The sequence below is a fragment of the Ipomoea nil genome, unplaced genomic scaffold (genome assembly GCF_001879475.1).
Source record: "Ipomoea nil cultivar Tokyo-kokei standard unplaced genomic scaffold, Asagao_1.1 scaffold1262, whole genome shotgun sequence".
In the NCBI taxonomy this organism is placed as follows: Eukaryota; Viridiplantae; Streptophyta; class Magnoliopsida; order Solanales; family Convolvulaceae; genus Ipomoea; species Ipomoea nil.
This window is the reverse complement of record NW_017617690.1, coordinates 511,879-527,961: the sequence shown is the minus strand read 5'-3', so window position 1 is coordinate 527,961 and position 16,083 is coordinate 511,879. Positions and strand designations below refer to the sequence as shown.

The 16,083-nt window shown below is 36.1% G+C and overlaps 1 protein-coding gene across 1 annotated transcript; it reads left to right on the top strand.

Annotated features, from left to right (window-relative positions):
* The first annotated feature begins 544 nt into the window (after positions 1 to 544).
* LOC109184558 (glycosyltransferase family 92 protein Os08g0121900) lies at positions 545 to 2,580 on the top strand. The gene has a single exon (XM_019334579.1). It carries the CDS (start codon positions 657 to 659, stop codon positions 2,373 to 2,375), a length of 1,719 nt encoding a protein of 572 aa, XP_019190124.1. The 5' UTR covers positions 545 to 656; the 3' UTR covers positions 2,376 to 2,580.
* The last annotated feature ends 13,503 nt before the right edge of the window (positions 2,581 to 16,083 follow it).

Here is a 16,083-nt window from a genome sequence, read left to right as displayed (position 1 = left end):
GGATACATAGTTATGAATTTATGGATATTTAGTTCATTCATTGTAGATATTTAGTTCATTCATTGTAGATATTTACTTCATTCATTCACTGTGGATATTTATTTCATTCATTGTGAATTTTTACTTCATTCATTCACTGTGGATATATAGTTATGAATTTATGGATATATAAAAATGCTATTGCCGGAAATCGAACCTGATTTCTTCTTTAAGTGGGACGCGCATTTTTTAACCAAAACGACGTCGTTTTGCATCGAATGCATGGTGCATTCGGTTGCACAGCATAATTTGCAAGATTAGCGAGGATTGCTATAACCTCACCTTAAATATAAAATAATGTATATTTAACCACTTACATAATTTATACTTTTTATTTTTTTAAAATACGGCCTTTTTATAAATATTTATAGAAATAAATTAAAATTTATGTTTTCTTCAAAAAAAAAAAAAAAAAAAAAAAAAGAAGAAGATGTTGTTGCCAAATAAGACTCTACTTTTGAAAAGATATGGATCCCAAAATCATCGCATTTTATAGTAATTTATACAATGCAACAATACCCGACCCGACCACATAATCCTTTATCGGTTTATATTCTTCCCTGTTTTTAACGCAGCATCTCTGTTTCATTCTTCCATTAACGCCTCCCGGATTCTCAATGGCCAGAAAGGGTCGTGGGAATTCCGCGTACGTCGTCGTTTCGCTTCTCATCTTCTTCGGCTTGCTCTACAACCGTTGCATCTATCACGCCGCCGTTTCTCACTACGCCGTTCACTTTTCCGGCGTCGCTCAGCCCCGAACCACCAAAAGCGCCGCCGACTTTACGGCCAATAAACTCATCACTGAGAATTTCAGACTGGGAGCCGCCCCTGGTCGTCGAGTGGTCCCCACCGCGCCGTCGATTCCGGCGGTCTCCGTCGCGGTTCCGGACTATGAGGTATTTGTGGTCGCCTCGCCGGAATATTCTCCGCTGTCTTGGGATGAAGATGACCCCTACGTCTGCCTCTTCGAGCAGGGAGAAACCTCGCCGGCGATCCCCGTCGGAGTGTTGCCGTTCCCTGATCGGTCACTGTTCAAGTGCGAGTATCCAGGGAACGCTCGCCGGAGAAAGGTGACGAAGCAGCCGATTTTGACTCTCTCGTCTTCTCTGATCAATTTCACTTCTTCCCCGAAAAATTCACAACCGCCTCTACTCCAGTGGAATTTTCTGGCATACGACTCTATCACGACCGAGAACGACGTCGTTTTGTTCGTGAAAGGCGTCAATAACCGTCAAGGTATCAACCGGAACCCATCAGAATTCCGTTGCGTTTTCTTCCTCGGAGATGAAACAATCAAAACGAACGTCACCAGCTCAATACAAGAGGTCTTTCGCTGTAAGTTACCGGAATTCCCCGCCGGGAAACAGCTCATCAAAGTCTCCCTAGAAATTGTGGGACCCAATCCGGTCATCGTCCCGACTGTCACGTTTTACAACCCACCACTCCACCTAGCCGAACCGGGAAACCGGGCCGGGAAGTCCAAGCTCTGCGCCGCCACCATGGTCTATAACGTCGCGAAAAACTTAAAAGAATGGGTTATGTACCATTCCAGAATTGGAGTCGAAAGATTCATACTTTACGACAATAACAGCGACGACGAATTGCCACAAACAGTGAAAAACCTGGTACACCAACAACAACAAGAAGGTATCGATATAACAACCTATTTTTGGCCGTGGCCGAAAACTCAAGAATCTGGGTTTTCACACAGCACGGTATACGCTAATAGCTCGTGTTCATGGATGATCTTCACCGACGTGGACGAGTTTCTGTACTCGAAATCGTGGGACGATTTTAAAGAGCCGTCGCGATCGCTGTTACGCTCTGTGTTACCGGAAACCGGCGACGTGGCGCAACTCAGCGTTCCTTGTCTCGAGTTTGGGCCGTCGAACCGGACTTCCCATCCGCCGGCGGGCGTAACGCAGGGGTATAATTGCCGGCGACGGAGGGACAACCGGCACAAATCGATTGTTTTATTGGACGCCGTGGATTCTTCATTGGCTAACGTGATTCATCATTTCGAGTTGAAGCCGGGGTTCAAGACGGCGAAGGTGAAGCTCGAGGATATGGCGGTGAACCATTATAAGTATCAGGCGTGGCCGGAGTTTAAGGCGAAGTTCCGGCGGCGGGTTTCGGCGTACGTCATTGATTGGACCCGACAGGAGAATCCGAATTCGAATGACCGGACTCCCGGTCTAGGGTACAGGCCGGTCGAGCCGGAGGGATGGCCGATGAGATTCTGTGAAGTGTACGACGAGGGGTTGAAATTGCTGACGCGGAGATGGTTCGGCGTGGAATCTCCGGCGGGTCTCCGATTGGCTTGGCAGAGTAGATGATGCCATGATGGTCCAACCTTAAAACCCTATTTAATTAATTAATTTTTTTAAAGATTCTTTTTCTTTTTGGGGTATTTTAATTTACATAATTTTGCTTTAAGGTTGTTGTTTTGTGGATTTTTATTGTAGATATACTGATTATATATTCTTTTTTGTTATTTTAATCCCATAATTGAATGGGAGATGATAGATAACATTCTTCTGTAGTTCTGTCTAATCCATTTGTTACTTGTTAGGGGTCAAATACTCAAATTCCTTCCTAATCACAAAAAAAATAAAAAAGAGTTTTGTGATTATCTTTCTCTAATTTGAAATTTTTATTTTATTAGTAGATATATAATATAATTTTGGTGTGAGTGTATTTTTTTTGGTCAAAATATAATTAAATAAGATAATAAAATAATATATGAGGCTATAGTATCACTTCTAACAGATAATAAGCTAATGCGTTACATCACTTCTAATGCGTTATTTTCAATGTCAATTCTTACCGATGTATTATATTTTACAAAATACAATATGTTCTAGCTATGTAAGCCAAAGAGTCATTCTCTCTACCACTTCTAACTGACAATGGCCTTGTTTGGTAAAAAATTGACCTATAGGCCAATTTTAGCTTATTTGACCACTATTAATTGTTTGATTTAGTTAAAATATCAATATAAATGTTTGCAACTCTAATAAAAGGCTAAAATTTAAAAAGCTACTCCTAGCAACTTTTTCAATTAGCTTTTTGAGAAAAGAAATTATACCAAACAGCTATCGGCTAACAGCTAATTTACCAAACACTTTTCTACAATCAGCTAATGTTATCAACTATTTATACCCTCTAATTAACATAATCAGCAAACAGCTATCAGCTAACAGCCATTTTACCAAACAGAGCCAATAACTTTTGTTCTAATATATTATATTTTATGAAATACAATGTGTTCTAGCCGAGTAAGTCAATAAGTCATTCTTGGAAGTATTTTTCCTAACATATAGAAACTGTATTTTATGAAATATTTAGGAATGCATAACTTAAATAAGTTGTTTATCATATCTCAATATGTATTACCCTTCTAGACTAGATACTGAATAAATGAATAAACATTTATAAATTTTTGTAATAAATATTACAAAATAATTGTAAGTTTAATTTGGTAAAATAATAAAAGTATTTATTACAGTAATACAGTATATGCATATATATAAAAAGAACATAATTAAAAAATTTATAGCTAATTGGAAAGATTCTAAATCTATAATAACTTCTAGATATGTAAAAAAACATTTTCCTATTATGCATGACTGATTTGGATTTTAATTACCGAGTATTAATAACTTAAAAAAATTAACCAACATGGTTGGCGTGATGGTTTAACACCTCGTCCTTAAGCATGAGGTTGGGGGTTTGGACGGAACCATTTGACCAGTTCCCTACCACTTAGTGTGCTGACCATTGGGATGGAAGATTAGTTTTCTGGCTATCGACGGGAGGGATACATTTGAGCAACCAAAAAAAAAAACTTACAAAAATTAATTATATATATATATATATATATATATATATATATATATATATATATATATATATATATATATATATATATAGAGAGAGAGAGAGAGAGAGAGAAAATTTGGACCAAATGAGAACTAGTAGTCTCGTGAGAACTAAGAATGCACGAATCGATCTCATCCGTCCATTTGAGATAATCAAGCATTGAAAATTAAAGAAAAAAATAGTGATATTTTTATAATTACGACGGTACATTTACAAATAACTTACAGTTGCACTCACGATCTCACGTGCATGTACTGTTAGTTATTCACTGATGCACTGTCAAGTGTTTCCAAATGCACTATATAGTAAATACATAAATGCTACCATATTTTTTCAACATTCGATCATCCTAGATGAATAAATGATATTAGTTTACACGTTCTCACATGACTACAAATTCTCATGGGAGCCCAACCGTCAAGTAAATCAATAAGTCATTCTCAAAAGTATTTTCCCAACAAATACATATTGTATTTTATGAAATATTTAGGAATGCATAACTTAAATAAGTTGTTTATTATATCTCAATGTGTATTACCCTTCCAGATACTGAATAACTGAATAAACATTTCTCTATTTTTGTAATAAATATTACCTAATTTGGTAAATTGGTAAAATAATAGAAGTATTTATTACAGTATATGCACATATATAAAAAGAACATAATTAAAAAATTTATAACTAATTGGAAAGATTCTAAATCTATAATAACTTTCCATATATGAAAAAAAAAACTTTTTCCTATTATGCATGACTGATTTGAATTTTAATTACCAAGTCTTAATAACTTTAAAAAATTAATTTTATATATAGAGAGAATTAGAATCAAATGAGAACTAGTAGTCTCGTGAGAATGTACGAACTGATCTTATAGTCCATATTCAAACATGAAATAACTAATTAAATATCCTCACGGGATTTATTCACACATCCATTGATTTTCTTTCTCCCAAATGGTTTTCCCAATCCTCAATCTTAAGGGCCCCCACACCTCGCTTGATAGAACATGTGAGAGGATGTAAATCACTTTAACTCAGTGGCTTAGCAGATAGGGCACAGTATAATTCTCATACTGTCGTTGTCAAGTTTCGAACATTGATTTATTCTCCCAAATACTACCTACTGAATTAGTGAGTTAAGCCCGTACAAGCAGCCATTCAATTTGTATGTAGTACAACCGGTGAGTAAAAGAAAGTGACAAAACACATTGTATACTATTGGAAATTATTGGTCCACATTGATATACAAGTAGTTATTTTAATTACAGGCATAATTTTGAGTAAAACCCACTAACATTTTATAGATCGAATCAAAGTAAAATCAAACTCTTTATTTAGAAGAGATAAATTTTTATATTTATAGCTCAAAAATATTTATAGAAAATAGAGGGCAGTTGCAATAATCGAATTAATGGCTTTCTAGTAACAAAATACTATACTACCAAGTTACCAAATATTATTTGACTAAATTTTCACATATAAGTTAGTCAAGTTAATATCAGCACACCATTTTTGTTATATATAGAGTACTATGTACTGTGTTTTTGACCAGTTAGGCAATTAAGTTCATTGAATTGGTTTAAGAATCAGTGTAAGACTGCTTCTTTCAAAGTCTAAATCTACCTATAATAGTATACTAGAAGAGTGGTCAAAACCCATATATAAGTTTGAAAAAAAAAATAAAAAAATTTAGAGGTATTTCACCACTTCTATCTAGATGTATTTCAATCAGCCAACAAATTAACGCTCAAATATTCATGTCTTTTTTGGTCTTAAATCGAAAATGTAAATTAAATCAAAAGTCTAAATACATGTGACACTGGGACATACCCCCGAATACATATTTGAAATATAAAATCAAGAAATTCAAGACTTGGATGTACCTCAACTAGCTAATAAGCCAATAGTCTCGAAGTTTATCAAGTTGATTTTCGGCCAAATTTAATAATTTAATAAAATAATAAATTTTCATGAAAAAAAAAAAAAAAAGAAGACGACCAATTTCATTCTGGAAAGTGCTAGTTGAGAATATTGTGGAATCAAGCAATTGTGTGTACTATGTAGGTGCTTTGCCATTTTTATTCTTTGATTGCTTCATAAGTTGTCTCCCTAACTTGCAGCCTTGACGACCCTTTATCCAGTCTCACCTTGAGGACACAATTTTTTTTTTTTTAAATAAGGGTGTGTTTGGAAACCCGGAAAATGACTTCCAGAAGTCATTTTCCGGGGTTTTGGTGTTTGGTTACATTGGAAAATGACTGGTCAAAGGAAAATGGGGTGGAAGTCAATGGAAAAGGAAGGCAATTTTATGGAAAATGACTTCCCCTTTTTTTTGGGGGAAGTCATTTTCCAACTTTTACACCAACATCATCAACACCATACCACCACCACCACCACCACCAACATACCACCGTCGCCGCCATCTCTACCATACCACCGCCACCACCACCACCATACCACCGTTGTCACACCACCACCATCACACCACCGCCGCCGCCACCACTACCACCATACCACCGCGACCACCGTCGCCACCACTACCGTCGCCGCCACTACCACCATACCACCGCAACCACCGTCGCCACCACTACCGTCGCCGCCACTACCACCATACCACCGCAACCACCGTCGCCATACCATCGCACCCACCGCCGCCGCCACCACCACCATACCACCGCAACCACCGTCGCCGCCACCACTACCGTCATACCACCGCCGCCGCCACCACCACCATACCACCGCCGCCACCACCACACCACCGCCACCGCCACCGCCACCACCGCCACCACCATTACCATACCACCGCAACCACCGCCGCCGCCACCACCACCATACCACCGCAACCACCGTCGCCGCCACCACTACCATCATACCACCGCCGCCGCCACCACCACCATACCACCGCCACCACTACCACACCACCGCCGCCACCGCCACCACCACCATACCACCGCCACCACCACCACACCACCGCCGCCACCGCCACCACCACCACTATACCACCGCAACCACCACCACCACTACCACCACCATACCACCGCAACCACCGTCGCCGCCACCACTACCACCATACCACCGCCGCCGCCGCCACCACCATACCACCGTCGCCGCCACCACCACCACCACCACACCATCGTCATACTACCACCACCATCACACCACCACCAATTATTATTATTATTATTATTATTATTATTATTATTATTATTATTATTATTATTATTATTATTATTATATAACGAATAACACCACCACCACTACACCACCACCACCACCATAATATTTTTGATATATTATTAGTTTTTTTTTTTTGTTGAAAAACTTAGCTATTTTTTATTATATTTAAAATTAATATTATATTATTATACATGTTGTAATATTCTAAATAAAATAATTAAAATGTTTAATTATACAATTCTACTCATTTTCCAGAAAATGAACCAAACACACAAAAACAGTTTTCCAGAATGCAACCAAACACCGGAAAGGAAAATGTTTTCCGGAAAATGACTCATTTTCCAGAAAACATTTTCCAGAAGTCATTTTCCTGGTTTCCAAACGGACCCTAAATTCAGAAAGAGAGAGAGAGAGAGAGAGAGAGAGAGAGAGAGAGAGAGAGAGAATGGTATTGTGAAGGTTGGCTTGATTATGACATATATCCACAGACAATAGACAACATATGCATGATCATCCTAACCTTAAGATATACTAAGAATTTGGTATGATGACAAGAGGTTCCAACTTATTAACAATTGTTTATGGATACATTTAAACTTTAATTTTCAAGTAATTGGGGTCAATTAGGTATGTTTGATTTGTCTATAACATTGCTTTGGACATAAGCACTTTCACTAAATGTCTTTAACAAAACAAACAAATTAAAAGTACATGCACATACATTTAAAATCTTGACAACCATGTATAACAGCGTGGTATAGTAGTATTATCAAAACTAAAAATAAAGAGAATAAAATTGATAGATAACACCATATACATAAAATATTCGTTTCTTGTCCAAAATAAATATATACCATTGTATAGTAGAATTCTTTTATGTTCATTTATATATAGATGAATAATAATGTGGTTTTAACTTATAGTATCATACTATCATGTATTCCAAAAAAAAATTGTCAAATACCTTGTGGTTTTATGACATTACGGTTGCTTTACATAATTTATTGAGCAGATATTATAGATAGGTTATAGTGTACTAAAAAATGTACTCAAGAAAATCAATTGTTATGCCATGGACACGTGTCCACCTTGCAAGGTGGATCCGGGTCCAAAACGGCGTCGTTTTGCTTCAAAATGATGCCGTCTAAATTTTTTTTTAAAAAAAAATTGTTTCCTTCATTGCCATTAACTTGTCGTTTGTCTTCATTCGTTCCTCTATATTCATAATTTTGAACTCTATTTTCACAAAACAAAATATCATCGGCTGAGGAACGGTGCCACTAACGGCACCATTATTCCAGACGTGCGTTTTGGTCAATGTGGATCCGGGTCCACAACATAATTTGCCCAAAAAACTTAGGGGGCGTTTGGTTCGGGTTATCTAAGATAACAAGGGTTATTTTTAGCTAGTTATATAACATTCCTGTGTTTGGTTGAAGTTATCTAACATTCCCTTGGAATAAGATTCAGCCTCCACATAAGCATTTTCCTTATTTTGAAGGGAATGTGATTCCCTTGGTTTCCTTAAGTTATGTAACATTCCCTTGCTTTTTTACATACTCTACCCTTCACCCTTCACTCTTCACCCTTCACTCGTTACATAAAAAACAACCCTTTAACCAAACAGCTTTATATTACATATCTCAGTTTTAACCAAACACATGATTCTAACATTCCCATTAATCTAACATTCCCTAAGGTAATTTGACATTTCGTGAACCAAACGACCCCTTATAGTATCATGGGACTTGGGCAATGGCCCATATTAGAAGTTTGGTTGGGTTCATAGAGGCAAATTATGTTGTGGAATCGTGTCCACCTTGCAAGGTGGACACGGTTACAAAACGGCATCGTTTTGGTGTAAAATGACGCCGTGTCAATTAAAAAAAATTGATTTCTTTCGCTGTTAATGATATTTGTCTATGTTCATAATTACTGAACTCTATGTTCATAATTATCGAACTCTATGTTCATAATTTTTGAACTCTATATTCACAATTACAGAACTCTATGTTCATAATTTTTGAACTCTAGAAGTCTATGTTCATAATTACTGAACTCTATGTTCATAATTATATAACTCTATGTTCATAACTTTTGAACTCCATATTCACAATTATTGAACTCTATATTCACAATTACAGAACTCTATGTTCATAATTACAAAACTCTATATTCATAATTCTTGAACTCTATATTTACAACTGCATAATTCTATATTCACAGTTACGTAACAATATATTCACAATTTTTTATGTCGCTGGATTCTTTTGACAAATTTTTTAAAAAAAAAAAAAAACTGGTTGGTGGAAGGAAAATAGTGTCACCAACGGCACCGTTACTCCCAGATTACAGAGGGGCGTCGTATTGGATCCGTATCCACCTTACAATGTGAATATAACCATATGGGTCCATTTTTTTTTTTTTTGAAATTACCATATGGGTCCATGGCATAGCAACGCGTTCAAAGAGGGAGCATGGACTGATAGGCATATTTAAGTTTTGGGCTTTGGGGAAGAAGATAAGGCCACTTTGAAGATGTATCGCAAATTATGCCGTGCAACCGAATGCACCTAGTAAGGTGCATACGGTTGCAAAACGGCGCCGTTTTACTAAAAAAACGACACGGCGCGCACAAAATCAAAAAAAAAAAATTGGATGGCCGTTAGCGGCGTTATTCATATCATATTTGGTAGTTTTGCGATTTTTTGGTAGTTTGGCGTTTTGATTGCAGTATACGTAAAATCGCAATCGCAATAGCGATCGCAGTCGTTTTCCTGATTTATTGTATGGATCTCATGATGGATGATGCAGTAGACCAGAGAGACGAGGCATTAGATCAGAGAGATGAAGCAGGCGATGAATTGCATACGGTTCCAGGTTATTTTGCAGTTTGATTTTTATGGATTTGTGGTCGTTTGCGATTTTTGCAATGTGATATATTGTGTAGGTGTTTATATTTAGTGTGATGTTTATTGTGTATGTGATGTTTATGTGATTCTAGTCTGAGATCATTCGTAACTCTTGGTGTTTATGTGTTTATGGTTTTCTGAATGAACGAAATATATATCCATAATCTTTGAACTATAAAACCAGAAGTTGTGAGCTATATATCCAGAATTATAGTAGTATATATCAAGGATTTTGTGAATGGATACTCTGTTCTGGATTGTATATCCATAATTATTGAACTTTTATGTCCAGAAATTGTGAGCTTTATATCCAGAATTCTATCACTATACATCCAGAATTATAATACTATACATCCACAAATTTCTAAACTGATACTCTGTTCTGGCTTTTAACACTATGCAGTCAGTGAAGATGTTGTTGTTGATTCACCAAGTTCAGATCCAATAGAGTTAGACATTGATGGTTCTTCTTCTAATCCAGGTCTATATGTAGTTTTATATGATCATAATTCACAGTGTTCAGCATTGTTATATGTTCATTCTTTTTCCATGGAAAATGTTATTCCTTTTGTAGAGCATGGCTGGATTTATTCGGCATTCCCCGCACCCCCTCTACATAGGAATTATATTTTCAATGGAACGTGTATTATTTAGTATACTTGAGGTTATATATTGCATTTGCAGTTGATGAAGATTTGGTTGGTGTTGTTGTAAGTAACGGGGTTGAAGCGTATGAGTTGTATAACAATTATGCATATAGAGTTGGTTTTAGTGTGAGGAAGGGTAATCAACGGTGCAAGGTATATAGCAAAACAGTCCAAATGAAGATGTTTATGTGTTCTAAAGCTGGTTTTAAGGTTAAGGCAAATGCTGGTGTTAGGGCATATTCAAAAATTGGCACAAGGTCAGGGTGTGGTGCATGTGTTCAGTTTGACGTCGGTGAGGATGGGTTGTGGACGGTTACAAAACATGTAAAAGTGCACAATCACGAGTTATGTGCTGTAGACAAGAGTCATCTTCTGCGTTCACATAGAAATGTGGGTGATAATCAACTGTTATATTTAAAAGATTTGAAGAAGAGTGGTGTTGCAATGGCAGATGGTATTAGGTTCTTGAAACATCAAGCAGGGGGGTCTCCATTAGTTGGCTTCACTAATCGAGATGCTTATAATTCAATTGCTTCTGATACATCAAAGCGTTTGGATGGAACCGATTCGAACTCATTAATTGAAATATTTAGGAAGAGGCAGTCGACTGAGTCTGATTTTTTCTTTGATTTTGAAGTTGATTGTGATTCAAGACTATGCAGTTTTTTTTGGAGGGATGGTCGGATGAGACAAGACTATGAGTTGTTTGGGGATTTATTAGTGCACGATACAACTTATCGCACTAATAAATATGATATGATTTGTGGCCCTTTTGTAGGGATGAACCACCATTGCATGAATGTAATGTTTGGATGTGGTTTTCTGATGAATGAGAGGATAGAATCATTTGTGTGGCTGTTTAGAGCATTTTTAAGGTCTATGAATGGGAAATGTCCACAGACTATCATGACAGATCAATGTGCATCCATGGCTGCTACTATTTGTCAGGTGTTTCCAACATCACGTCACCGTCTTTGCATATGGCATATTGGCGAGAATTCGAAGAAGCATATCAAGGCGTTAAGGAATAACAAGGATTTCTTAGATATGTTTAACTGTGTGTTGAAATACACAGAGACTGAAGCTGAGTTTGAATTTTATTGGACAAGGTATGTCCACTACTTTTTTTTTTTCCTTTTTCGATTCCAGTAATTGAATTATGGATGTTTAGTATTAGAATTATGGTCATATAGTATTAGAATTATGAATATATAGTATTAGAATTATGTGAACATGTTGTAGTATAGAATGGAACTTCTTGATTGTTCCTGAGTTACATGCATTTAATTTATGGATTTATAGTTTTGGAATTGTGAATATACAGTGTTAGAATTATGGACATATAGTATTAGTTGTCTGAACATGTATTAGTGAAGCAGTGAGCTTCCTGTTTGTCTCTAAATTATATGCATGCAATTTATGGATTTATAGTATTGGAATTGTGGATATATAATATTACAATTATGGATATATAGTATTAGTTGTCTGAACATGTAGTAGTGAAGCAGTGAGCTTTCTGTTTGTATTATATGCATTCAATTTGTGGTTTTATTATATTGGAACTGTGGATATATAGCATTAGAGTTCTGAACATATGTCTTATCATTTCAGGTTGGTGACTGACTACAAGTACCACAAGAATAGTTGGATACAAAAGCTGTATGACTGTAGGGAGAAGTGGTGTCCAGCATTCAATAAGGACTATTTTTCAGGGGGCATTTTATCATCGCAAAGGAGTGAAACTACTAACCATTCGATTTCAAGAAGGCTGTCCAAGACTGCAGGTCTATGTGATTTTTATTCATCGTTTGTTAGTGTAACTTCTGAATGGAGGAGCAAAGAGAATGGTGAAGACTTTCGTTGTACTCAAGGGGTACCCAACATGATGATGGAGCACGTGAAACTTCTGTTACACGCTAGAGAGGTATATACGATTGAGATATATTTTTTGTTTGAGGAACAATTCATGAAAGGCAATGCTTGTCATCAAGAAATGGTGTTGAATGAAGGTTGTCAGTTCAAGTATCACGTATGGCGTCCAGATATAGATATTATAAGGCATGAAGTCAGTTTTAAGTTGTCAACCTTAGACATTTCGTGTAGTTGCAAGTTGATTTCGGAGTTAGGAATTTTATGCTGCCATTGTTTACGCATTCTTCATATACACTGTGTTTCAAGTATTCCTAACAAATATATCATGAAAAGGTGGACTAAAAAGGTTGCTGATGGTAGGGATGTGAATACTGGTTCAATGTTTTGTAGAGCTGGTGTCCCTCCTTCAATTTGGGTTGTGGAGATTTGCAGAAAGTTTCAAAGACTGATTTCATCTAGTCAAGATAACAGTGTAACTAGGCAGTTCTGTGATGAAGCAGTTGAGGAAGCAAAGAAAAAGGTTGAAGCTGAGATTGGCTATGTGCATATTGAAGAGTGCGGTGTTTCATCTTCAAGTGGTGTCATTCAAAATCCTTCAAACCGGAGATCAAAAGGTGAGCGTAACGTAAGGAGGAGTAGTGTTATTGAAAAGAAGTACAGTGCTGCAAGGGGGAGGAGGAGTGCTGCAAATAAAGTTGCTTCGAGTACAAAGGGTGCTGTTCAGTCGTTGGTTTTGGAAAGTCTATCTGAGATTGCCGGGGATGGGTACCTTGTACATCCAAGTTCTGGGAGTTCGGAGTTTTGTCAGTATAGTAATGATGTAGATGATAATGCAGTTGTAGATTGAGAGTGGGGTTAATACCAGTTGGTAGCTAGCTGTTTTGAGGATATCAATTTACAAGTTGTTTGATCTGTGTATTCAAAATTTTAGTACTTGTTGATTTGCAGGTTTGAAGCTATATATCCATAATATTAAAGCTACATATCCATAATACTAAAGCTATATATCCATAATATTAGAGCTATACATACATATTCTGAGAACTATATGACCACAAAATATTGGAATTGTGTGTCAAATTAGTAAAAGTGTTCATAATGTTATATCATTATATCCACAATATTAAAGCTATATATCAATATGTAAACTGGTGAACTTGATGTTTACACTTATGTAAAATGTAAGTTCACAGTTGAACGAATATTCATAACTTTATATCAATATGTCCACAATCTTAAACCTATATGTCCATAATTCTGAGAACTATATGACCACAAAATATTGGAATTGTGTGTCAAATTAGTAAAAGTGTTCATAATGTTATATCATTATATCCACAATATTAAAGCTATATATCAATATGTAAACTGGTGAACTTGATCACTTATGTAAAATGTAAGTTCACAGTTGAACGAATATTCATAACTTTATATCAATATGTCCACAATCTTAAACCTATATGTCCATAATTCTTGAAATATGAATATATGAATATTTGAACGGTATGTTTATACTTATGTAAGATGTTCATAATTTTATATCCATACATCCACAATCTTAAACCTACATGTCCATAATATGAGAACTATATATTCAGTGAATTTCATAGATCGAATTTCAAAAATTGTGATAGAGTTGTTACAAAACGACCATAAGAACAGAAAATATTAAAATATTCATCCACAAAAACATTCATTGATCTTTCCAGTTTTACTTCTTCTTGTCTTCAATCTTTGCAGCTTTCATGACCTCGCCTTTGACGCTGTTCAGCTTTGACGTGATGATACAAGCAGCATACTTTGCCCTCAACTCAAAAATGAAGCTAGCCTGTAAAATAAGAAAAATAAATAACTAGTTCATTGTAATTTTTTCATCACTTTTTGATGTAGTTGGAATGTAATATATTTATGTTACTCTTACATTCGTGCGCATATGTTTCTTGAACCCAGGATCCCAGTTCTCGAGAGCTCCACCCATGTAAGTCTCCATATGCCGCATTACAAATATGCCACAGTCGGTGACATTCTCTGCATTTTTCCAGTGCATGGCAAGGAACTCTACTGGCATGCTGTTCAGTTTGTGAGTCAAGGTGGATTGTCCTGCTGCCAGGTACGCCTTGAATGCTTCAATCTGGTAAAAAATTAGCTCAATGTTCATAATGTTTTAAATTCAATATATAGGTGACAATAAGGAGATTTTTTAATATAATATAAGCTACCAGTTTGTATGGACAGTCCCCATATTTATCAAGCTCTGAAACACCAGCAGGCAATTCCTTGTTGTCTATCACCTGAACCTTGGATTCCTTAACATTTATGCACACAACAAAGTAGTGTGCATGGCGATGCACTGGGAAAAATATCTAATTCCAAAATAAAAGGTTATTATTTGAAACAACTACATACCCAGGTACTGTTAACTGCATGGGTATACATTCATATTTGACAGAGTACTATATATCCATAATTATAAAACTATATATCCACAATCTTAAAACTATATATCCACAAAATTCAGAAATTTATAAAGATCCTAATAAGCCGAGTATATTCCAAGCTTCAAGCATATAAATCCACAAATTAATAACTATACATCCAAAAACTACATTACCATATATCCAGAATTCTTAAAAGTCTGTTCACAGAGTAATACATTCATATATTAACAGAGTACTACATATCCATAATCACATAACTATATATCCACAATTTTAAGACTATATATCCACAAATTCAGAACTTTATAAAGGATCTTATTAAACTTTGTATATTCCAAGCTTCATGCATATATATCAATAATAAAATCTTAAATTATTAAATTAAGTGTGTGCAATAGATCTTACAAGGTCTGCATCACTGATTTCCAGGTTTCCAAAACTTGATATTTCATAATTCAATCTATCATTGAAATTTTTCATCATTTTCTCAGCTGGGAGACTTTTCATCCAATCATCAGATGGATCAAGCTGCAGCTGTTTTTGAATACACAAAAATGCAAAAAATGAGTATTCAAAAGGCTTAGAGTACTAGATTTTAAAAAATGCGCATCTGCATGTCAAAAATAACTCTTACATGTGGCAGTGTGGTGAAAAATACGCGTTTTGGTATCCCAACAGCACGTTCTGTGTTCTTCAAAGTTAGCCACAAAGACCAAATATTCAAGAAGTCTATATCCAACTCGCCATTGCTCAAAGTTGAGAAGTGACGCCTTGTTAGGTAGTAGTCACCATAGCTGAACAGCAACTCACTACAGCACCAAAATAACAATAATAATAATAACACCAATAGTTATAATAATATGAACTATCTAAGTAATTTAAAGGTTATTATAAATATATGTGTTCAAACATACTCTTCTGGGTGTTCGGTAGACACACTCAAGAATGCATAGTTTGAAATGATTTTTTCCCGTGGAGTTGCAGTGCGTATAAAACCTGCATTCTGTGTCCAGTATGGTGACCTCAAACAAAGAGGTTTGTTCCTGAATCGTCGCTGGGGTCTCATCCTAACAGTCACGTCCTCAACATCAGACTCACTTTCTTGCATGGCACTGTT